The sequence below is a fragment of the Bufo gargarizans genome, chromosome 5, assembly GCF_014858855.1.
Source record: "Bufo gargarizans isolate SCDJY-AF-19 chromosome 5, ASM1485885v1, whole genome shotgun sequence".
Taxonomy (NCBI): domain Eukaryota; kingdom Metazoa; phylum Chordata; class Amphibia; order Anura; family Bufonidae; genus Bufo; species Bufo gargarizans.
The window spans coordinates 21,290,596-21,315,531 of record NC_058084.1 but is presented as its reverse complement, the minus strand read 5'-3'; the positions used below and the strand labels follow the sequence as shown (position 1 = coordinate 21,315,531).

The 24,936-nt window shown below is 45.5% G+C and overlaps 1 protein-coding gene across 1 annotated transcript in view; it reads right to left on the bottom strand.

Moving 5' to 3' along the window:
* LOC122939250 (cytochrome P450 2C44-like) overlaps window positions 1-24,936 on the bottom strand; it is a 436,988-nt gene that overhangs the window by 316,580 nt on the left and 95,472 nt on the right. Inside the window, exon 2 of the mRNA XM_044295290.1 lies at window positions 16,689-16,870. Within this exon, the coding sequence (XP_044151225.1) occupies window positions 16,689-16,865 (177 nt within the window). The 5' untranslated portion in view covers window positions 16,866-16,870. The remainder of the gene's footprint in view (window positions 1-16,688; window positions 16,871-24,936) is intronic.

The window sequence follows — 24,936 nt, the reverse complement described above, 5'->3', positions numbered from 1 at the left end:
TCAGGGGTCAGTACTGGAGGGGTCACTGTCACTAGTGGGGTACCTCAGGGGTCAGTACTGGAGGGGTCACTGTCACTAGTGGGGTACCTCAGGGGTCAGTAGTGGAGGGGTTACTGTCACTAGTGGGGTACCTCAGGGGTCAGTACTGGAGGGGTCACTGTCACTAGTGGGGTACCTCAGGGGTCAGTATTGGGCCCTATTCTCTTCAATATATTTATTAATGATCTTGTAGAAGGCTTGCACAGTAAAGTATCAATTTTCGCAGATTACACTAAACTGTGTAAAGTAATTAACACTGAAGAGGACAGTATACTGTATATATACTACAGAGGACAGTATACTGTATATATACTACAGAGGACAGTGTACTGTATATACACTACAGAGGACAGTATACCACTACAGAGGACAGTATACTGTATATATATATACTACAGAGGACAGTATACTGTATATATACTACAGAGGACAGTGTACTGTATATACACTACAGAGGACAGTGTACTGTATATACACTACAGAGGACAGTATACCACTACAGAGGACAGTATACTGTAATATATATACTACAGAGGACAGTATACTGTATATATACTACAGAGGACAGTATACTGTATATACACTACAGAGGACAGTATACTGTGTATATACTACAGAGGACAGTATACTGTATATATATATACTACAGAGGACAGTATACTGTGTATATATACACTACAGAGGACAGTATACTGTATATACACTACAGAGGACAGTATACTGTATATATATTCTACAGAGGACAGTATACTGCTACAGAGGGATCTGGTAAGATTGGAGGCTTGGGCAGATAAGTGGCAGATGTGGTTTAACACTGACAAATGTAAAGTTATGCACATGGGAAGGAAAAATGCAAGTCACCCGTACATACTAAATGGTAAAGTGCTCGATAACACTGACATGGAAAAGGATCTAGGAATTTTAATAAACAGCAAACTAAGCTGCAAAACCAGCGTCAGGCAGCTGCTGCCAAGGCCAATAAGATAATGGGTTGCATCAGAAGGGGCATAGATGCCGGTGATGAGAACATAGTCCTACCACTTTACACATCGCTAGTCAGACCACACATGGAGGACTGTGTACAGTTCTGGGCTCCTGTGAACAAGGCAGACATAGCAGAGCTGGAGAAGGTCCAGAGGAGGGCAACTAAAGTAATAACTGGAATGGGGGACTACAGTACCCTGAAAGATTATCAACATTAGCGTTATTCACTTTAGAAAAAAGACGACTGAGGGGAGATCTAATAACTATGTATAAATATATCAGGGGTCAGTACAGAGATCTATCCCATCATCTATGTATCCCCAGGACTGTGACTGTGACGAGGGGACATCCTCTGCGTCTGGAGGAAAGAAGGTTTGTACACAAACATAGAAGAGGATTCTTTACGGTAAGAGCAGTGAGACTATGGAGCTCTCTGCCTGAGGAGGTGGTGATGGTGAGTACAATAAAGGAATTCAGGAGGGGCCTGGATGTATCTCTGGAGGGTAATAATATTACAGGCTATAGCTACTAGAGAGGGGTCGCGGATCCAGGGAGTTATTCTGATGCCTGATTGGGGTCGGGAAGGAATTCTTTATTCCCCTAAAGTGGGGAAAATTGGCTTCTACCTCACTTTTTTTTTTTTTTGCCTTCCTCTGGATCAACTTGCAGGATGACAGGCCGAACTGGATGGACAAATGTCTGTTTTCGGCCTTATGTACTATGTTACTATGTTACTATTCACAGTTTGCCCTATTGGTAATAACCAGTGAACAAAAAAGACTGCACAAAGCACTCAAATACTCCCGTTGTGGATACCGGACCCTAGTACAACCGGTAGTGTAGGGGTGTCATGTACTGTAATCCTTCCACGATGCTATGAGATGCCCACAAATAGAAGGGTGGCTTCATCCTGTATGAAATTCCCTCAGTCACTAAACGTGATGATAATTCTAATCTGTTGTTAGTTATATATATAACAAGGTAGGTATGAATAAAAAGACCTTACTTATTTAGAATTCCTTTCTTTTTATATATATATATGTTTTTCCTTTATATGTATTTAGGTTAAAAAAGTTTTTTTGCACAATATATGTTTTTATCCCTGTATACGTGCATATCCATTTTCTATTAATGGTCCATTGGATTCTCTTCATGTCTATTTATTCTATTCCATTTACTTTATTCACTCTTGCATAGTCAGTATCATGAAGCCCCATGTATTGTAAATTTTGTTCTGTATATTTATCTCTATGATGCACTATGTACGCCGAATGAAAATGGGGGGGGGGGGGGGGGGGAGAGAAAGCAATTTCTCACATAGATATAGACATATGGATGTTTGTATGTCTGTGTATATACATGCTCATACACATATGGGTGTATGTGTGTGTATGTGTCTATATAGACATATGTTTGTGTTTTTGTTTTTATATAAATCTTTTATATTTATTATATTTATTTATTTGTTATAATTAAATTCCTTCATTTTATTTTCTCCTGAAGAAGAGGGCTTTAGACCCTCGAAACGCGTTGAGCCATTTATCATTAAAATGATTGACCAGAAGCCACTTGTGTAGGCGTTGTTCAATTATTTACATTTCTGCATGTGATCCTGGCCGGGGGGAAAAGTAGTCCCAGGGGTCTCTGAATTGATCCGGGTGACTAGTGCCCCCCCCCCGTGAAGTGAGTTCATTTGATTTTATTATTCTTATTTTATAATTATCATCTGTCGACATCACCATCACAAGGATGTGTTGATAGTCTTAAACCTTTGGCTCTTTTATCAGACCTAGGTGAAGGTCTTTTTATTCATACCTACCTTGTTATATATATAACTAACAACAGATTCGAATTATCATCACGTTTAGTGACTGAGGGAATTTGGCGACTATAACGTTTTTTTCTTTTTAACGGGTGTGAAGGGTTCTCCCCATTTTTTCCTTTCTACACCACCTCTATCTCTCTACAGTGGGCAAGGATACCCTTGACCCACCGAAGCACCTGTTTAGTTGGAAACAAGCATAACTCTTATATACACTACTTGTTGGAAATTTCACCTCCACCCCTTGGCGTCTCGATTAGCCTCTACTTCAGGTACTCTTTTTTGTGTTGCCTGGTCCGCCTTCAAGACCAGAGAACTTCAATTGTACCTTAATCCTCTCTTTTTTATATTCCTATATTTTCATCCTGTATTCCCTTCCAAGCACCAAGGTCTATATAAAGCTTTTCACACGGTCACCTTGATGACTAAACAGGTAGCTAAACATATTTTCCTTAAGGCGGTGCACAAGGCCTTAGGACATAACAAACTAGGAGGGGGAGACTGTTCTCTCCCATATCTCCATGAGGGCTACTCCATCTAAACACACATTAGCAGCGGGGTTACCCTTGACGGTGCTAGATCTGCTTGAGACTTACCACTTCTAATACCCGATCCGGTAACAGCTTTATTTTACCATTTGTCAAAAATCCATAAAGACAATAAAAATCCCCTGGGTCGACCAAAAATTTCGGGCATTTCCTCCCTGACTTGTAATCTGTCTCAATTCGTGGATGTCCTTTTACAGAAATATGTAGTAGATTTACCATCTTATTAAAAGGCAACCTGTCACCGGGAGTTTGTGTATAGAGCTGAGGACATGGGTTGCTAGATGGCGGCTAGCACATATACAATACCCAGTCCCCATAGCTCTGTGTGCTTTTATTGTGTAAAAAAAAACGATTTGATACATATGCAAATTAACCTGAGATCAGTCCTGTCCCTGACTCATCTCACGTACAGGACTCATCTCAGGTTAATTTGCATATTTATCAAATCGTTTTTGTTTTGTTATTGCGGATGTGCTAGCAGCCATCTAGCAACCCATTTACTGAGCTCTATACATAAGATCCCAGTGACAGGTTCCCTTTAAGAGACTCCACATCTCTGATACAACCAGTGGAACAGATTGAGTGGAGGGACACATACCGATGGGTCACTCTAGATGTTACAGCTCTGTATTCTAACATCTCGCATGACTATCTGTCATGACCATGTTATGGCCGTGACTCCTTGGGAGCCGCATACTGTTGCCCGCGGTTTTGGGTTGTAGTGTCAACCGCAGCTGGAGGCATTATGTTGTTGGCCTCAAGTGCGGTTGCCGCGGACAACAGCTATGTGTGCGGTTCCCTTGGAGTTGTGTGCGTGTTTGTATGCACTTTCGTATGTCTGTGTACACTCTGTGTTATGTGTGGTGTGCACTCACATCTTCCCCTCACTGTGGTTGCCCCTGGCAACGTTTGGTCGTTGTGTGTACATGTGATGGCAGTGTCCCTGCCTTCGGGCTGACTCCCAGGACATGAGTGCCACCCAACAGCCACAGTGTGTTTCGTGTTTTGGACACTTCTCCTTTTAAGTTGTGTTTTCCCTTCCCGGGTGTTGGAAGGGTTAACTCCCTTCCCAGTGTGTGTGTGTGTCACTGGGTGTGTACGACTGTGGGGTGTGGCTTCTTGGCCTATAAAGTCTCACTGTTTTCTCAGGTCTGGAGGTTGCTTCAGCCATGCTTAGCTGGAGCAGCCTCCTGTGTTTTCTACCTGCCAGTGAGAGACACCCCTGTGGTCATAAAGATATTGTCTCTTTATGTTAATGTCATGTTGTATGTGATGTCCATCTGATGTTCTGTTGGGACCTTCTTTTGTTTGTTTGTGCAGCTAATGGTTCTGGATTCCTGTTTGCACATGGACCCAGTCAGCTAGGCTGTGGCAGGTTGGTGGAACTACTTAGTTCGCCTGCCATTTCCGTTAGTCTGTTTGTGTTCCCCTTTTCCCAGCAGCTTGGCCATTGAGACCCCTGTCCGTCCGTATCCAGGAGGAACAGGTTGTCTACCCAGCTCCTAGCTCAGGGATCTGCGAAGGGTAAGTCAGGGCTCCGAGGTTCCTGAGCATGGGTCCTCCTACCATCAAGGTCGGCCCATGCAGGTAGGAGTTAGGGTCAGGTTAGGGACGCTTTAGGAGGTTACCTGCTCCCTAATCCTGTTCTCCCGGCGGAGCAGCCTAACATCTTTGGGCATCGCACGGCTGAGGGTTTTCCCCATCCTCAGCCGTGACACTATCTCGCTATGGGGACAAAATTTGTCCCCAGCTTCGCTAATTTGTTCATGGGGAGGTTTGAGGATCAATGTATCTACGGATCCAGATATTGGACGCATAATATCATCTTTTACCATAGATACATTGATAATTTGATATTTATTTGGAATGGTGACAGTGCTTCCATCATTTCCTTTATGGAAGATTTGAATAATACTGACTGGGGCATTAAACTGTCTGGGACACACAATACAAATAAAATATCTGGACCTCAAATTGAAATCTGCAGAGCACAGAATAATGACACGGACCTTCTTTAAAAAGGTAGACAGTAACAGTTAACAAGGACAGAGCTCCAGATCCTTCACTTTCAGTTTCAAGCATTACCGTTCGGCCTCTCTATGGCACAGCTAATTTTTACCAAGGTAGTGGCGGAGATGGCCTCTTTCATTCAAAGGGAGAACATCACGTTCCTACCTTACTTGGACGATTTCCTGGTGGTAGCTCAGTCACAAGAAGCGTGCATAAGAGGGGTAGAGCAGGTGGTGAGGATTCTGAAAAGTCTAGGGTGGATGTTGAACATGCAGAAATCCAGAATGCAGCTAACTACAAATCAGGTGTTCTTAGGCCTACTTCTGGACTGAAGATAGTCCGCGTTCAGCAGGGAGTGCAGAGAGTCCAAACAGGAAAACCCTTAACCATAAGAAAAGCCATGTCACTACTAGGAGTCCTAACGTCTTGCATTCCGGCAGTGCAGTGGGCCCAGTGGCATTCTCGCCAGCTACAAAGAGATATTTTGACCGTAATGAGGCAAAGAGTAACATCCTTGGAGTCAATCTTAACCGTGTCAAGCCAAACCTTGATATCCCTAGATTGGTGGATAGATTCGAGAAATCGAAACCAGGGGGTTCCTTCGTCCTACCCGAACCCAGTTGTAGTGACAACAGATGCCAGTCCCTGGGGTTTGGGTGGCTCACGTCAAGGACCAGTTGTTTCAGGGAGAATGGTCCCAGGGTCAGAGGTTTTACTCTTCCAACTGAACAGAGTTACAAGCTGTTCTTCTGGCACTAAGGGAGGTTTTGCCGGAAATCCAGAACGAGCATGTCAGGATAATGTCCGACAACCAGACAGTGGTTTCGTACCTGAATCGCCAAGGGGGGACCAGGTCAGAAACATTGCTAAGAGAGACATAATGGATTTTCAGGGAGATAAAAGGGAAGGTAGTTCATCTTTCTGCTTTCCACATAAGAGGAGTAGAAAATATCCAAGAAGATTTTTTGAGCCGACACAGGTTACGGCAGGGAGAGTGGATGCTGAATCCGTCAGTTTTTTCGCAGATAGTAGATCTGTGGGGTCGTCCATCGGTAGACATGTTTGCTACAATGGAGAACAGGAAGATCAGGAGCTTTTTTTTCCTCAGTCCAAAAGAGTGCCCATCTAGAGTGGATGCCTTTCTCCAGAGGCGGGATTTTCCTCTGGGATATGCATTCCCTCCCCTACAGCTAATACCGTTATGCCATGTCGATCTCGGACCCCTGGATTCTGCCGGAGATTCCAGATCTATTATCACAGGGTCCTGTGTTCCATCTAAGAGTGGGGTCTCTACATCTTTCGGCGTGGAACTTGAGAGGTCATTTCTAGCCAGTCAGGGGTTCTCAAAGGAATTAGTCTCTACTCTAATGAAGAGCAGAAAGGAAGTAGCTAATGTCATTTATGCTAGAGTGTGGCGAAGATTTTTGTCCTTCCTAGGTATGGAGAGAGTTTTGTGGCCCTTGGAATTCTCAGTGTCACAGGTGCTTGAATTTCTCCAAAAAGGTTTATCCTTGGGATTGGCAAAAAGCACTTTGAAGGTTCAAGTTTCTGCACTTTCGGTATTAGGTAGGAAAAATTTAGCAATGGATCCGTGGGTAGTGAGATTTTTTAAGGCAGTTGACAGAATGGTACCAGTGAAAGGCTCCAGGTTCCCGCCATGGGATCAGAATTTAGTCTTAAATGCCTTAACTTAATATCCCTTTGAGCCTTTAGAATCCTGTTCAATAAAAACAACTTACCCTAATGCTAGTATTACTGGTAGCCTTAACTTCGGCCAGGAGGATTAGTGAGATCCAGGCTATCTCCATCAATCCCCCTTTCATGTCAATCCGGGAAGACAGAGTAGTGTTAAGACCAGATCCAGGTTTCCTGACAAAGGTTCCATCTAGAGCAAATAGATCACAAGAGATAGTTCTCCCAGCTTTTTTTTTTCAGATCCCAAGGAGGACAAAGAAAAAGAATTGCATTCTCTCGATGTCAGAAGGTGTATAATACAGTACCTAGAGGTCACTAAAGTCTGGAGAAAGTCATCAGCCCTGTTCGTTCTGTTTGGTGGGGCTAAGAAGGGTAAAACGGCTTTGAAGGCTTCTATTGCTAGATGGATCAGAGAAGTCATCTCTATAGCATATTCTGTGTCCGAAGTTCCTACACCTATCTTTTTGAGAGCTCATTCCACTAGAGCGGTGTCAACTTCTTGGGTGGAGAGGGCCAGTGTATCTATTGAACAGATTTGTCGGGCTGCTACCTGGTCTTCTCCCTCTACTTTTTATAAGCACTACAGGCTTCAGCTTGATTTCATCTCTTACCTATTATTTGTTACTAAGGTTTTGGAAGCTGTTTCCCACCCTTGAGTTATCTCTGTAATCTCTCTCTAAGGTGCTATCATGGGGGAGGGGAAAAATGATGATTACACTTACCGGCAATCAAATTTTCCTGACCCCACAACAGCACCGTTCCTTATTCCTTCCCTATGGTGTTGGTTCTGTGTGTTCATGGGTGTTGCAAAAAAAATAAAAAATTTAAAAATGATATATATATATATATTTGTATTCGGGTTGGCTCGAGAAAAGTACGCCTACCAATCTACTATGCTAAGCAGTAGGGGTATGCTGAGACTGTTGTACGGAGGGTAGGCAAAAGGGGGCCACCCCATTGAGTAGTTAGAAAAAAAGGGGACTTGGGAGGGTGGGGCAGAAACGAGCCGCAGGTAAGGTGAGGAGGAGACTGCGGCTTATAAGCAGTATAGCCCCGCCTCCCCTCACACAAATGCGGCAAATAGCCTTTTGCCTATAATTTGTATTCGGGTCGGCTTGAGAAAAGTACGCCTACCTACCTACCAACCTACCAACCTACTATGCTAAGCAGTAGGGGTATGCCGAGACTGCTGTACGGAGGGTATGCTAAAGGAGCCAAAAATAACAAACAAACATAGCTCAGGGCAATAGTGTTATTAACAAAATTACAATGCCAGATTCCTGAAAGTATTAAACATTTCACACTGCGGATTTGGTATATATCGTGCATAACAAGCCGACTGTCATCTGCCCAACTTCTTAATAACATGCACTGAGACGTTGTGCTTGGAGGCGGCGAAGCCGCACCAGTGCGAAAGGAATGCCCTGTGATGGAACTGGGACTGACCCCAACATTCCTCAATAATATTCAGATGAATTTGAGAAAGTTCTGACAACTCAAAGGCGCAGAGCCCAGCTTTAGCAGAAGAGCATCCCCTGGGGTTGCTTTGGTAAAGCGCGTCCAATCCTGCACTGCCATAACTGGGCACCACTTATTACCAGTGGGGAAGTATCTAACCTCTGTGAGCTGACCCGCTAGGGCCGTCTTTGTGGATGTTAAAGTAATAACTTAGCATGACCCATCCCATGACAGCTGATCCTTCCTCAGATAGCTCTTGCATGTTGTGGCGCAGGTGAACTCGCCAGGTCTGAGGAAACCGTAGAAGGCTAGGTACATGGTTGTCTTGATCAATAAACTAGTGTGCTTACTGAAGGGGTTTTGCGTAGTTTATCTGAAAGCAATCTGAACATTGACCCTTTAAATGACTGTGTAGGGCGGGCCACAGCGGACCCCTTCTGGATACCCTTCAGTAGCATTCTAATTGGATGGGCTGAAAACAAGGAGGGTTGATTAGGATGCCGTAGATACAAATGATGTTGAATCCCAGCTGTGTATAACTTAATAGTGCTAAATGACAGCTTGTGGTGAGAGTGGCCAAAAATGTGGCAATGGTAAGAGATGTTGCCCTCTCCTGCCGAAGAATGGCTTCTCTTAAAATTGCAGAACGAGGTCCATGCCTTCTTATATATCCTCAGTGTGTTACAGGACAGGGATTTAGTCATAAGGGACCTGGCTGTGGTGAGATGAACCATTAGTCCATCACTAGCTGGTCGAGTCTGGGCACTGGTGATGGTACGCGGTCTGCTTGTAGAGAGACCCGCAAAAAAAGAGAAGAGCCAATAGCCCTGTATGGAAACCTGTGGAAAGACCATTGATAACATACTGTACCCAGTCTGCATGTGGATGGGACCCTAACAGAATAAGACAACATCCCTGTACAGACTAAAGGCTAAGACAAACTCTGGTATGCTGAGTTTCTATTCAACCTCACGTCCTTAGATTTGAGGACCACCGAGACCTCCCCATAGACTATGGTCTTGTTGTCTGGCGCCTCATGAGCTGTTATGAGTAAGGACGCTAAGTTCACGTACTTGCCGTCAATTATTTCATGTCGAATGTTGGCTGGCAACAAAGTGGAATGGTGCGATAGGGGGTACAGAACCTGACCCACCAGCAACACTAGCCTGGAGGCTAGAAGAACCTGCTGGACTTTGGAACACCAAACGGGCAGCTGTATCGCCTGCCTCGACCGACTCTAGCCTGGCCTGAAAGTTCAACATTGATGATGCCATGGAGTTGATGGCCGCGTGCAGTTGCGTAAGCAAGGTCTGAATAGTATCCATGGACACCACCTGCAGATTTTGGACCTTTGGAACTGAAGACAGAAGACAGAACAGTTCCGCCTTCCTTGCAGAAGCTGGAAATGGAATGCCTCTTTTGGATAACTCTGCCATCAACTTGGGCACAGTGCATGACCTTAATGATGGTGTGGAGTCTCTTGCAGAATGTGACACCACGCTCCCACGGGATGATGATGTATCGCCCATCAATGATTCTTGAGACGTCCTACTAAAACACGACATGATTAATGCAAAAGATGAATACCCAACACCAGTTTGTGCCATTCACCAGTATCACGGACCACAGATGTGCCAGCACACGAGATGCCGTCCAGCATGCGGAGCACCCCTTCACCGAAGTGACTGAATATGGGAAGATGTGTACATAGCAGAATAGAATGTGACCTAAGTAGCCTTGCAAGCCCTGAACGAGTGTAGACTGAGACATGAGAGTGGACGCGGCATACAGTGTAGGACCGTATCCTGTGGTCGTGACAAGACTTAACGTGTCTGTAGACGTGACAGACGTATCGAATTCATGCCTGTAGTCGTGACAGGACTTTTTTTTTTATATCGAGTCTGTGGTCGTGTTGGGCTACAGCTTAACTGAGGATATAATAGACACGTGAGAGACCTGCCCGACAGACAGACTTGCCATAACCAACTTTGTAAGTGGAATGTAAGTACGCACCCACAATGCTACTGTACCTGACAACTGCTACCTTGCTGATGAAATGACTGAACGTAGCTGAACATGTTAAAAACTGAGTATTAGCAACTGTGCTAACCCCCTAGTCTTAGCTCTACTCCCGTGGTGCACAATAGCTTACTTTGACCCTGATGCTAAATGTGTGTACTAAGAATAGCTGCGTCAGCTGGTCCGAAGCCGTGCATTGGGTGGATAGAAGGAGCCACAAACCTATGGACGCATATATGAAAGAAAAACCTGTAGACAATTGACCCAATAATTGATAAGTAACGCAATGCTTGAGATGACCCCACTAGAGAAGATCATGGGCAATCAACTTGCAACACACGCTGCGGAACCTTAAAGAGTCCCGTTGTATTTGATTTATTTATTTATTTTCTCTACAAACTGATCCTTTTTTTTTTTTTTTTTTTTTTTTTACAAAAACTCTCACTTTTATTTTTAATATTTTTTTCAACCACTATCATCTGCTGCCTGGAGACTCCAGCAGACCAGATGAATCAAGAGCCTACCAGAAGCAAAAACAGCCTTGCATGCACCCCTGCCTCACTACGAGCACGGTGGCCCTCCTGCAACCTGAGAGTCTGCCGCGTGGGGAGCCGATGCTGCCAGGCAGAAACGTTCCGGTGCGGTGGTGCTCCCTTACCTAAAGCAGCCGACACACCGCCGGCCGGACTGACAGGACGAAAGACCGCAGTAAGTCACTTACATTCATGAATCAGGAAAAGCAATGCAACCAAGGTCCCTGTGCAGCCAGACATAAGCCTGATGGGACTGAATATAGCCTATGTACTGCCTCGTCCTATGATGTAACAATACCGGATATACATATAAAACACTCCTCATCATTTTTAACCCCTTTAATTTATTATTATTATTTTTTTTTCTGTAACACCCCCCCCCCCCCCTTTTATTTTTACCACTGTAATACTACACAACCATAACCAGAATGTATCAAGACATGACAGGCAAATGTAAGCTGTAATAACACCGCCGACTAGCAGATGGCATAATAGGACAACCTAAGGTGACCGCTAGGGACGAATTTCTGAACTAGCTATATAATTTTTGGCACTTTAATGCCCCCAAAGGTCTCTATTTTACAGTAGTTGTTTGTCTTCGCTTGTTTTATTATGAGGTAGATTTTTTTAATACCAGTCACATGACAATTGTATGCTCATAATGTGGGTGTTTTAATATTATGGTATTTTAAAATTCATTGGAAAGGGGATGCACTAGGAAATCGACATTCCCCCTAAATCATGTATTAATTTATGCATTTATATAACCTTAATCGGAATTCTCTTTTAATGTATAGAACGCTGACAAGTTATTCTAACGATTTGACTGTCCCCAAGAATGCTCAGCCTTTTGAATAGTCCTCCCCACTAGTTCACTCCGAGTGCTTTTTTTTTCGAGATCACTGGCACTCGTCTTGTCTCCATGGAGATGGTGGGGTCACGTGGTCGCGGATAGCGCGATCACGTGACCTCCGCTCCAGGCAGAGAAGCGCACCGGGGAATGTGGAGGTGTCCCAAACCATTAATATTTTTCAAAAGGCGGGACAAAAATAATGGCCAAAGACCCCAGTATTAAGGAGGTCTCTACCTTATCAAACTATTTATAAAATTATGTTGTTTTCAAGGAGTCTGTTTATTTGGGGTTACCTTTGAACCCTCGGACCGCCCCCACTCCTCTCTGACCTTTGTTTTTGGTGCCTTTTTTTGTTATATGTGTGTGTTTGCTGAGTTAAGCACTGTTTACACCTGCAGAAGGGGAAGCGTTCCCCGAAACGTGTTGTATGAAGTGTTTCCGAAAATAAAAATAGAAACGATTGATGTAGATTTCTGCTGCCTCTGATTGTTTGGTTCGTCTGCGCCGAAGGATGGCTTTTTCTTTATCTGCACCATTTTGTATCTGGCAGCCATAGGAATTGCTGTGGTATGCTAAATGTAGGAGATGTTTTAGAATAGGAGGATGCTCACCCATATATTTCTATTGTTTATCCTAGTCCTTCCTCTGCCTCGGATTTCATATAAGAAACTAATCTCTGCTTCTTGTTCAAAGTGTTTTGCAAAAAATACCCTGATCTCCCTGGCCTTACTGAACCTAGCTTGAGACATCTAAACTAATGTTGTTCTGCAGAAATGTGATATCAGACAATGTTAGAGGCTCACCAGCATATATTGGAGGATGGGAATCTGATTTGTCACCTTCTTCTTCAGAACCTAAAATTGGGATCATCCATGCACACTCAAATGGATTTTGGAGATGTTTCAGAATCCAGGAGAATTCTTTTAAAACAATGACACGATGTCGTACAAAACAACAATAATCACTGAGGACACCTGCTGGAGGTATGGAGTAGAAAGGGGATCTTTGGGCCATACATTTGGATCCTGTCCCAAAATTTGGGATTTTTAGAAAGGGGTTGAGAATGCTATTCGGAAGATCTGTGACAACAAAGTTACTTTAACCCTGTTTTCCTATGGCAGACACCAAATGAATTTTATGAAATACACTCATCCATATTGTCAACCTTCTTATCGTCTTCTCTCAGGGGGAACTCTGGTAGTAGAGTTGCTTCCTTGGTAGCCGACCTCCCAGAGCCGAAGGTTCTCTGAGCTTGAGCTTACACACAAGTCTTCTACCTTGCTCTGCTCAGAATAGACTCCTCACTAACTTAATGGGGGCATACTTGGTCCATCACCTTGGCAACTTAAACAGCTTTCTGACTGTTTGGTTGCCTGTACAATTCTATTAAGTACATTCGTGGCTAAAAGTTTTGAGAATTACATAAATATTGGAAATTGGAAAAGTTGCTGCTTAAGTTTTCATAATAGCAATTTGCATATCCTCCAGAATGTTATGAAGAGTGATCAGATGAATTGCATAGTCCTTCTTTGCCATGAAAATTAACTTAATCCCCAAAAAAACTTTCCACTGCATTTCATTGCTGTCATTAAAGGACCTGCTGAGATCATTTCAGTAATCGTCTTGTTAACTCAGGTGAGAATGTTGACAAGCACAAGGCTGGAGATCATTATGTCAGGCTGATTGGGTTAAAATGGCAGACTTGACCTGTTAAAAGGAGGGTGATGCTTGAAATCATTGTTCTTCCATTGTTAACCATGGTGACCTGCAAAGAAACGCGTGCAGCCATCATTGCGCTGCATAAAAATGGCTTCACAGGCCAGGATATTGTGGCTACTAAGATTACACCTCAATCAGCAATTTATAGGATCATCAAGAACTTCAAGGAAAGAGGCTTAATTCTTGTTAAGAAGGCTTCAGGGCGTCCAAGAAAGTCCAGCAAGCGCCAGGAACGTCTCCTAAAGAGGATTCAGCTGCGGGATCGGAGTGCCACCAGTGCAGCGCTTGCTCAGGAATGGCAGCAGGCAGGTGTGAGCGCATCTGCACGCACAAAGAGGCGAAGACTTTTGGAAGATGGCCTGGTGTCAAGAAGGGCAGCAAAGAAGCCGCTTCTCTCCAAAAAACCCCATCAGGGACAGATTGATCTTCTGCAGAAAATATGGTGAATGGACTGCTGAGGACTGGGGCAAAGTCATATTCTCCGATGAAGCCTCTTTCCGATTGTTTGCGGCATCAGGAAAAAGGCTTGTCCGGAGAAGAAAAGGTGAGCGCTACCATCAGTCCTGTGTCATGCCAACAGTGAAGCATCCTGAGACCATTCATGTGTGGGGTTGCTACTCATCCAAGGGAGTGGGCTGACTCACAATTTTTCCCAAAAACACAGCCATGAATAAAGAATGGAACCAAAACACCCTCCAACAGCAACTTCTTCCAACAATCCAACAACAGTTTGGTGAAGAACAATGCATTTTCCAGCACGATGGAGCACCGTGCCATAAGGCAAAGGTGATAACTAAGTGGCTCGGGGACCAAAACGTTGGCATTTTGGGTCCATGGCCTGGAAACTCCCCAGATCTTAATCCCATTGAGAACTTGTGGTCAATCCTCCAGAGGCGGGTGGACAAACAAAAACCACTAATTCTGACACACTGCAAGAAGTGATTATGAAAGAATGGGTTGTATCAGTCAGGAATTGGCCCAGAAGTTGATTGAGAGCATGCCCAGTCGGATTGCAGAGGTCCTGAAAAAGAAGGGCCAACACTGCAAATACTGACTCTTTGCATAAATGTCATGTAATTGTCGATAAAAGCCTTTGAAACGTATGAAGTGCGAGTAATTATATTTCACTACATCACAGAAACAACTGAGACAAAGATCTAAAAGCAGTTTAGCAGCAAACTTTGTGAAAACCAATATTTGTGTCATTCTCAAAACTTTTGGCCAAGACTGTACATACAGGGCCGGCCTTAGGTGTTCAGGCGCCCTGTGCAAGCCCCCCCCCCCCCCCAAAAAAAAAATAAAAAAATAAATATTGTGTGGCACAGTGTAGGCTATATGTGTATAACAAACATATTTCACATGAACGCTTACAGTTACTTGGCTTGGCCCTTGGGGATCTCGGACGCCACTTCCACACTTTGGCCGGGGGCTCGGCGGAGCTGATGAGGTGTTTTATCCTAATGAGAAAGATTTCATAATAAGGATTTGGAGAAGAGGCAGAGGGATAGCAGAGCAGGGAGAGGCTGGTGCTGCTACTAGGGGGTCATACCATGGGGGAGTAATAAAGCCCACCATAATGCCCCCCCAGTAGAAATAATTCTCCTTATAATGTGACAGTGCAAAAAATACCCCCTTGTAATGCCCCCATTTGAGCTAATGTCCTCATAGTGCCCCCATAATGTGCCAGTATAAAATACCCCTATATAGTGCCCCTAGTAAATGACCCCATAGTGCTCCACACCCTCCTTCCTCCTAGTGCCCCCATAATGTACCAGTATAAAATGCTCCAGTAGATGCCCTCAGTGTCCCCCATAATTTGCAAGTATAAAATACCCCTTCTTAGTGCCCCCCGTAGATGACCCCATAGTACTCCTCTCCCCCTTACCCATAGTACCCACCATGTGTCCCATGTATAAAATTGTACTGTACAGAGAGCCCATATAAAATACCCCTTCTTTGTGGCCTCAGTAGATGCCCCTATAGTGCCCCCAATCATGTGCCAGTATTAACAGCCCCCCCATGCCAGTAATAATAGCCCCCTATGCCAGTAATAGCAGCCCCCCTGTGCCAGTAATAGCAGCCCCCAGTAATAACAGCCCCCCTGTGCCAGTAATAACAGCCCCCAGTAATAACAGCCCCCAGTAATAACAGCCCCTCTGTGCCAGTAATAACAGCCCCCAGTAATAATAGCCCCTCTGTGTCAGTAATAACAGCCCCTCTGTGCCAGTAATAACAGCCCCCGCCAGTAATAACAGCCCCCCCTTTGCCAGTAATAACAGCCCCCCCTTTGCCAGTAATAACAGCCCCCCCTTTGCCAGTAATAACAGCCCCCCCCCTTTGCCAGTAATAACAGCCCCCCCCCTTTGCCAGTAATAACAGCCCCCTTTTGCCAGACAGTAATAACAGCCCCCGCCAGTAAAAGTATTGTATATAATAAAAAACAAACAAACACATACTTACCTCCATGTCAGTGATGCGATGCAGGCCTCTTCTGGCCTGTGTCCCATGCTGTATGGCTCAGGCGGCGCGATGACGTCATTACGCCGCCTGCGCCGGTCTCTGATAGGCTGCAGGCACTAGGCCGGCAGCCTATCAGAGGAAGGGAAAGGGACACGCCTCTCCCTCCCCTACCGCAGCACAGGCAATGGAAGCGCTCATCTCCCTGTGCCCAGCCGCCGCCAGCTCGCTCACCTGCCGCAGCCCGCATATTACACTGCGAGCTGTCGGCCGCCCGGCGCCCCTGTCGCTATGTCGCCCTGTGCGGCCGCACAGCCCGCACACCCCAAAGGCGGGCCCTGTGTACATAAGGCACAATAAATCACATTTAACTTAATAACTGTGCATCAACTCTGTTAGTAGTAATGATCCATTTGCAGTAGTACTTCTGGGGAACTGCACATGCCAATAGCCAATCTTGTGCATGTCACTTTGCAGGAAAAAATGTTGAGTGAACTCTGTAGCCACATTACTCATCATGCGCTGCCTCATGTCTCCTAGGAAACACTTACCTTTCGTAATTTCACGGCAAAGTGTCTTAAATCCATGTAATTGGGAGTCCCCAGCACAGGAATTGGGGTAGGTCCGGGAGGCAGTGACTTGTATCTGTTCAGTCTGGACCATGATAGAAGAATATAGACAGTGAGGATGAGGACGATAGAAAGAGCGAGGATGGTGGTCAGCTCCATGGCTCCTGTGATTAGAAACAGAGAATGGGATTAGTAATTCCATCTTTGTGCTCAGCGATCTCTGAAGTCAAACATCTCAGTACAGTATTCCCACAGGGAATTGTGCTGGAGTGTAACAGTGGAATCGTTTCTCTCTGGGTGGAACAATATTTGCTGGTTATCGATACAAAATATAAAAATGATAGAAAATTATAATGACAAGGTGGAGAATAAATCCACAAATCCGAATTTCCTTGCACTTTGTCGTAACAAATAGGGATGAGCGAACCCAGACCGGAATGTTTAGGCGTGTAACGAACATTACTGTGTCCGAGTACTCGAACACCGACATTGGCGAGAAAATCCATGTTCGGTGTTTGGATATTAAATAAAGCTTGTTGAAAGGCTGCAGCGCAGCCAATCAGCAAGCTTTTACCCTGGGTTCACACCTGAGCGTTTCTCAAACGCGCGTTTTACGCGCGTTTTTGTCGCGCATTTTTATGCGCGTTTTTTGCAATAGTAAACGCGCGTTTGACGCGCGTTTGTGTGATTGACTGCAGTGTCCTATGGCCACAAACGCGCGTCAAAACGCCCCAAAGAAGCTCAAGTACTTGATTATGCGTCGGGCGTTGTACAGCGCGATCGTACGCGCTGTAAAACGCCCAGGTGAGAACCATTCCCATAGGGAAGCATTGGTTTTCATGTGTTGAGCGTTTTACAGCGCGTTTGAACGCGCTGTAAAACGCTCAGGTGTGAACTTAGGGTTAAGCTGTGGGCACTTGGAGCCATCGCAGTCATGCCTAGTATTGGTATGGCTGTGATTGGCCGGGGCAGCCCCTGACCATGCATGCATAAATGCTGAGTCACGTGTTGCACCGCCATTCTGCTCTAACTAGTCTATGGGACAGGAAGCTGCTGCAGTGAGGGAGAGGGTCAGTGACATGAACGCATTGCACCCGCATGGGACCCGGACCCATTCATTTCACCCCATACAAGTGAATGGAGCTGCGTCAAAATCGCATCCGCAAGCAAGTGCATATGTGATGCATTTTTTATGCACGGTTGCTAAGAGATGTTGTTTGTACACATTCAGTTTTTTATTACGCGCGTGAAAAATGCATCAAAACGCCTTAGGCTTTAATGTGGAGGTTCAGTCTGAGGGCGACCTAAAGGCGTGTTTTCTCTGTGCTGTACAGCTCCAATGCACCAGTGACACAGAAATACGACACGTAAACGGGCTGTTAACCCCTTCAGGACCAAGCTCGTTTTTACATTCAGGACCAAGCCACATTTACCAAGCCTTCATTTTACTTTATGCGGTAATAACTTTAAAACACTTGTACTTATCCAAGCCATTCTGAGATTGTTTTCTCGACATATTTTGTACTTCATGACGGTGGTAAATTTGAATCAAAATATTTCATTTTTATTTATAAAAAAAATACCAAATTTACCCAAAATTTCGAAAAATTAGCAATTTTCAAAATGTATATTTCTCTGCTTTTAAAACAGATAGTGATACCTCCTAAATTTGTTATTACTTTGTCTACTTCATGTTTGAATCATTTTGCAAATTACTTTTTTTTTTTTTTTGGGGACGTTAGAAGGCTTAAAAGTTTAGAAGCAAATCTTGAAATATTTCAGAAAATTTCTAAAACCCACTTTTTAACGACCAGTTCATGTCTGAAGTCACTTTGTGAGGCTTACATAAAAGAAACCACCCAAAAAGGACCCCATTTTAGAAACTACACCCCTCAAGGTAAATTTTTTCCAGTAACAAAGCAAGGGTTAACAGCCAAACAAAGCTCAATATTTGTTACCCTGATTCTGTAGTTTACAGAAACACCCCATATGTGGTTGTAAACTGCTGTACGGGCACACGGCAGGGCGCAGAAGGAAAGGAATGCCATACGGTTTTTGGAGGGCAGATTTAAAAGGGAATCTGTCACCTATTTGTACCATATAAAACCGTTTACAGAGCAATGTGCAATAAAGTACCTTCTTACCTACATGTGTCTTCTTTCTTTTATTCAACTTTTCATTCTTATAAAAAAAGCGATTTGTCTGATATGCATATGAGGTTCCAAGGTGCCCAGAGGGGCGTTATTACTCTGCTCTAGTGCCCAGTAACGCCCCCCCCCCCTGCAGTGTCTAGCCCGCCTCTCCAGAGGGCAACAGCCTCAATAGTGTCACTGGCCCCGGCGCATGCCCAGTGACACTATTGAGGCTGTTGCCCTCTGGAACAGAAGAATTGTGCAGGTGCAGGCACTCACCGATACTGCGCCTGCGCAGGATTTCGGAGGACAAGAGGGGAGGAAGGGAGGTCCGGTGCAATGAATAGAATAAATGACGTAATGGGGAGGGGGGGGGGGGGCGCCGTAGGCCAAGAGAGGAATAAGGAACGCCCGATGAAGTGAATAAATTAAATGACGTAATCGTTAGGGGGCGGCGCCGTAGGCCAAGAGAGGAGGAAGCACGATGGGGCAATGAATAAATTAAATGACGTAGTGGGGAGGGGGCGGCGCCGTTCGGCAAGTATGTGGGAGGACATTTATTTCTTAGGAGGCCGGCTGGGCACTGCAGGGGGGCGTTACTGGGCACTAAAGCAGAATAATAACGCCCCTCTGGGCACCTTGGAACCTCATTTGCATATCAGACAAATCGCTTTTTTATAAGAATGAAAAGTTGAATAAAAGAAAGAAGACACATGTAGGTAAGAAGGTACTTTATTGCACATTGCTATGTAAACGGTTTTATATGGTCAAAATAGGTGACAGATTCCCTTTAACTGGGATAATTTTACGTTTCCAGGTCACATTTGAAGACCCCATTTTGGAAACTACGGGATAAGGTGGCAGTTTTGTTGGTACTATTTTAGGGTACATATGATTACACTTTTTGTGAGGCAAGGTAACAAAAAATATCTGTTTTGGCACAGTTTTTATTTTTCTTTATTCACAGTGTTCATCTGACAGGTTAGATCATGTGGTATTTTATAGAGCAGGTTGTTACGGATGCGACAATACCAAATTTGACAACTTTTTTGGGTTGTTTGTTTCAGTTTGACATAATCAAGCATTGTTGAAAAAAAATTTTTAGGGTCTCCATATTCTGAAAGCCATAGTTTATTTTTATTTTTTGGGCGACTGTCTTATTTAAGGGCTAATTTATTTCCGTATGAAAAGACAGTTTGATTGGCACTATTTTAAGGTGTGTATGAATTTTTGATCGCTTGCTATTACACTTTTTGTGATGTAAGGTGGCAAAAAAATAGCTTTTTTTACACTGTTTTAATTTAATTTTTTTAATGGTGTTCATCTGAAGGGTTCTTTCATGTGATATTTTTATACAGCAGGTTCCCTTGGACGCGGTGATACCTAATATGCATACTTTTTTTATTTAAGTTTTACACAATAACAGCATTTTTGAAACAAAAATGTTTTTGTGTCTCCATAGTTTAACAGACATAGTTTATTTATTTTTTGGGGCGATTGTCTTAGGTAGGGACTCATTTTTTGTGGGATGAGATGATGGTTTGATTGGTATGATTTTGGGGTGCATATGACTTGTCACTCTGCTGTGCTTAGTGTAGGGAGAGGATGCTGCTGCTGTGTCACAACCATGGTTGTGGTTGTGACTCCTTGGTTCGCATGCTGTTGTCAGCGGTTTGTCTTATGTTGTCTTCCACAGGTGTGGGCTCTGTATCTCGCCTCACATGTGGTTGCCGCAGGCAACATAAGGTTGTTGGCAGTGGAGCGGCCTGAGCGGTTGCTAGACGCTCGCTGTCACGGCATGCAGTTGCCTCTGGCTATGTGTGATTTTAGTGTTCACTCTTTATGTTTGGTGAAAGGGAGTTTGATGTCTGTACACTTCCCCTTTAAGTGACACTTACCTGGTTTGGTGATGGAAGGGTTAAACTCATTTCCTAGTGTGTGTGTGGGTGTGGCCGCTTGGGCTATTTAGCTTCCTGCTGGATGGCAGAAGTTTGAGGGGTACTCCAGGCATGTTGCTGGAGTCGTTCTCCTGGTATCCTGTTACCATCCTTCCAGTAAGGGCCACCCTTGCGGTCATAAAACCGAATCCCTGATGTTAAGTTGATGTCTTATGCTTTTGGTTTTTTATTGCAGCTATGGATGTCCAGGTTCCTGTGTGTTCTTATGTGTGTGCTGTCATCTTAAAGTTTGTGTGGACAGCGAATCTGAGCACGGGTTCCAGTCAGCAAGGATGTGGCAGGTTAGTGTGGAACTGTTTGGTTCACCTGTCACATCCATAGGTCTGTTCATGTTCCCCTTCTCCTTGCTGCTTGGTCAGTGAGACTCCTGGTCCTCCGTGCCTAGGAGGAATAGGTTGTCTCTACCCTGCTCCTAGTTCAGGGCCACGCTGAGGGCTTGTAGAGACTATGGGTTCCAGAGTATGAGCCCTCCTACCATCAAGGTCGGCTCATACGGCAGTGTTAGGGATGCAACAGGAGGTGACCTGCTCCCTAATTCTGTCGTCCTGGCCGAGTAGCGACCGGACATCTTTCGACATCGCACGGCTGAGGGTTTCCCCCATCCTCAGCCGTGACATGCTGTGAGGGATAGAATAGGACAGAATGCCCTGAGCCCAGTGACAAAGAAATTACTTGTTAGTTAGGTGGGCGGCAGCGGACATTTTATGCAAGCTCAGTGCACCAGCACAGCATATGTGCTTTTGTGACATTCACATCCAAGCTTGAAATACTGCAATAATAATCTGGTTTTAAAAAAACACCCTTTTTGGGCAAAATACACAATTTTACATTCCTTGCTACATCTGCACATGTGAAATTCAAGCGTTATATACTGCTGTCATATTCTGTTAGTAACAAAAACACCCTTTTTGGGCAAAATACTTAATATTGCAGCCTTTTCTGCATCTGTCATTGTGAGATACACCCTTTAGATACTGTGGTTCTATTATGTTATTAGAAAAACACCCATTTTGGGCAAGATTCTAAATTTGAGAAATATGAGGAGAGTGTCAAATAAGGGACGTGGCCCAGGTCGTGGTGCTGCTGGTGGAGGTCCTGTTGCAGGGAGAGGACATGGTAGATCTGTGCCAGCTACACGCACAAGTGAAACACCTTCCTCAGGTGCGAGTAGGCGACAAAACCTGAAGCGGCATTTGGTCGGGCCTAATGCGGCTCTACGAATTGTGAGGCTAGAACAAGTACAGGCGATAGTAGAATGGGTTTCTGACAGTGGATCCAGTTCCTTCACATTGTCTTCCACCCAGTCTCCTGCTGAAAGACCACAGTTGGCACCTGCAGCCGATATCCATCAGTCTTTCACCTCACCCTCTTGCAAATCAGCCAAGCAGTTTGAGCCCCAAGTCATGCAGCAGTCTCTTCTGCTTTTTGATGACTCTGTTAGCAGGGTTTCCCAGGGCCATCCACCTATCCCTGCCCCAGAAGTGGAAGATTGAGTTCATCGATGCCCAAACACTTATCTTTCAAGATGAGTACATGGGAGGACCATCGCAGCATGTCTCGGATGATGACGAAACACAGGTGCCAACTGCTGGGGCTTTCGAAAGTGTGCAGACCGACAAGGAAGTCTGGGGTGAAGACTGGGTGGAAGATGATGTGGAGGAGGATGAGGTCCTCGACCCCACATGGAATCAAGGTCATGCGAGTGACCCATGTACTGTAGTTCGGAGGAAGAGGCGGTGGTTGCACAGAGTCACCAGCACAGGAGAGGGAGCAGAATGCAAAAGCGGAGTGGCCGTCCTCTAGACAGTACGCCTCCTACTGCCCACCGCATCAAGGGACCGAGCACACCAAAGCCAGATCCAAGGAGTTCCCTGGCGTGGCAGTTCTTCAGACAATGTGCTGACGACAAGACATGAGTGGTTTGCACTCTGTGCAATCAGAGCCTGAAGCGAGGCATAAACGTTCTCAACCTGAGCACAACCTGCATGACCAGGCACTTAAGTGCAAAGCACGAGCTGCAGTGGAGTAGACACCTCAAAAACAAAGAAAGGTCTCTGGCTCCTCCTGCTTCCTCTTCTGCTGCAGTCTCGACCTCTTCATCCACCTCTGAAGTGACAGTGCCACCTGCCACCCCGCAAACAGAGGATCTGCCAGCAACACCAACACCTGGGTCACCAAGCATCTCCACAATGTCCCACGCAAGCGTTCAGCTCTCCATCTCCCAAATGCTGGAGAGGAAGAGGAAGTACCCCCCTACCCACCCACGATCCCTAGCCCTGAATGCCAGCATTTCTAAATTACTGGCCTTTGAAATGCTGTCATTCCGTCTCATGGAGGCGGAGAGTTTGAAAGGCCCTATTGCGGTGGCTGTCCCAGCCACCACTACTTTTCAAGGCGAGCCATCCCTTCCCTGCACAACCAAGTAGGGGACAAAATCAGGTGTGCACTGTGCAACGCCATCTGTGGCAAGGTGCACCTGACTACGGATACGTGGATCAGTAAGCACGGTCAGGTCCGTTATATCTCCTTTGGTTGTGCAGAGATTCTTTAAAAATTACCCCGATATGTCAGAGCTGCTGCATAAAGTGCGGGCCGTCTGTGCGCGCTTTCGGCGTTCTCACTCGGCTGCTGCTCGCCTGTCAGCGATGCAGCGTAACTTCGGCCTTCCCACTCACCGCCTCATATGCGACGTGCCCACAAGGTGGAACTCCACCTTGCAGATGCTGGCCAGACTGTGCGAGCAGCAGGAGTTCGTGGAGTTTCAGCTGCAGCACGCATGGGTGAGTTGCTCGGAGGAACAGCACCACTTCACCACCAATAACTGGGCCTCCATGCACGACCTGTGTTCCTTGTTGCGCTGTTTTGAGTACTCCACCAACATGGCCAGTGTCGATAACGCCATTACTATCCCACTTCTATGCCTCCTTGAAAAAATGCTCCTGGAGATGATGGACGAGGATGTGCCACAGGAGGAGGAGGAAGAGGGATCCTTTCGTAGGGTTTCTGGCCAGTCATTCCCAAGTAGCTCCGAGGGTGGGTTCCTGCACTGACAAACCCAAGGTACACAATTGTCCAGCCAGGGCACAGTTCTGGAGGATGACGAGGTGGAGGATGAGGAGGAGGAGATGGAGGAGGAGGAACCATGTTCACAGCAGGGTGGCACCCAGACCAGCTCATGGCCATCACTGGTGCTTGGATGGGGGGATACAGAGTACACCTCCCACAGAGGACAGATTTCGTTGCCTCTGGGCAGCCTGGCACACTTGAGCGATTACATGCTGCAGTGTCTCAGCAATGACCGCTGAGTCGCCCACATTCTAACTTGTGCTGATTACTGGGTGGCCACGCTGCTGGATCCCCGTTACAAGGACAACGTACAGTCCTTAATTCCGTCACTGGAGCGTGATCGTAAGATGCGCAAATACAAGCACGCGCTGGTAGACGCGCTGCTAGTGGCATTCCCACCTGACAGCGGGGGCACAGCGGAAGCACAAGGCAAAGGTAGAGGATGAGGAAGAGGTCACCAACGCAGCTGGGGCACCGCCAGCACCTCAGAAGGCAGGGTTAGCATGGCCGAAATGTGGAAATGTTTTGTAAGCACGCCACAACATCCAGCACCACAAGCTGATATGGAACGTCTTAGCAGGAGGCAGCATTTCACCAACATGGTGGAGCAGTATGTGTGCACACGCCTACACGTACTGAATGACGGGTCTGCCCCCTTCAACTTCTGGGCCTCCAAATTGGGCACATGGCCTGAGCTTGCCCTTTACGCCTTGGAGGTGTTGGCCTGCCCTGCAGCCAGTGTATTATCTGAATGCGTGTTTAGCACGGCAGGGGGCGTCATCACAGACAAGCGGAGCCGCCTGTCCACAGCCAATGTGGACAAGCTCACGTTCATTAAAATGAACCAGACCTGGATCCCTCAGGACTTGTCTGTACCTTGTGCAGAATAGACATGTATACCGGCACTAAGCAGCCATTGTTATACTGCAGCGCAATTGCTCATGTTTGTATTTTGGATATTTCACACTCTTTTGGAGTGTACCTTAATTTTACAAAATTAAATTAAAACCAAAAACCTGTGTTGGCTATCTCGTCCTCCTCCACCGCCACTTACACCTACTCCGCTACGTCCAC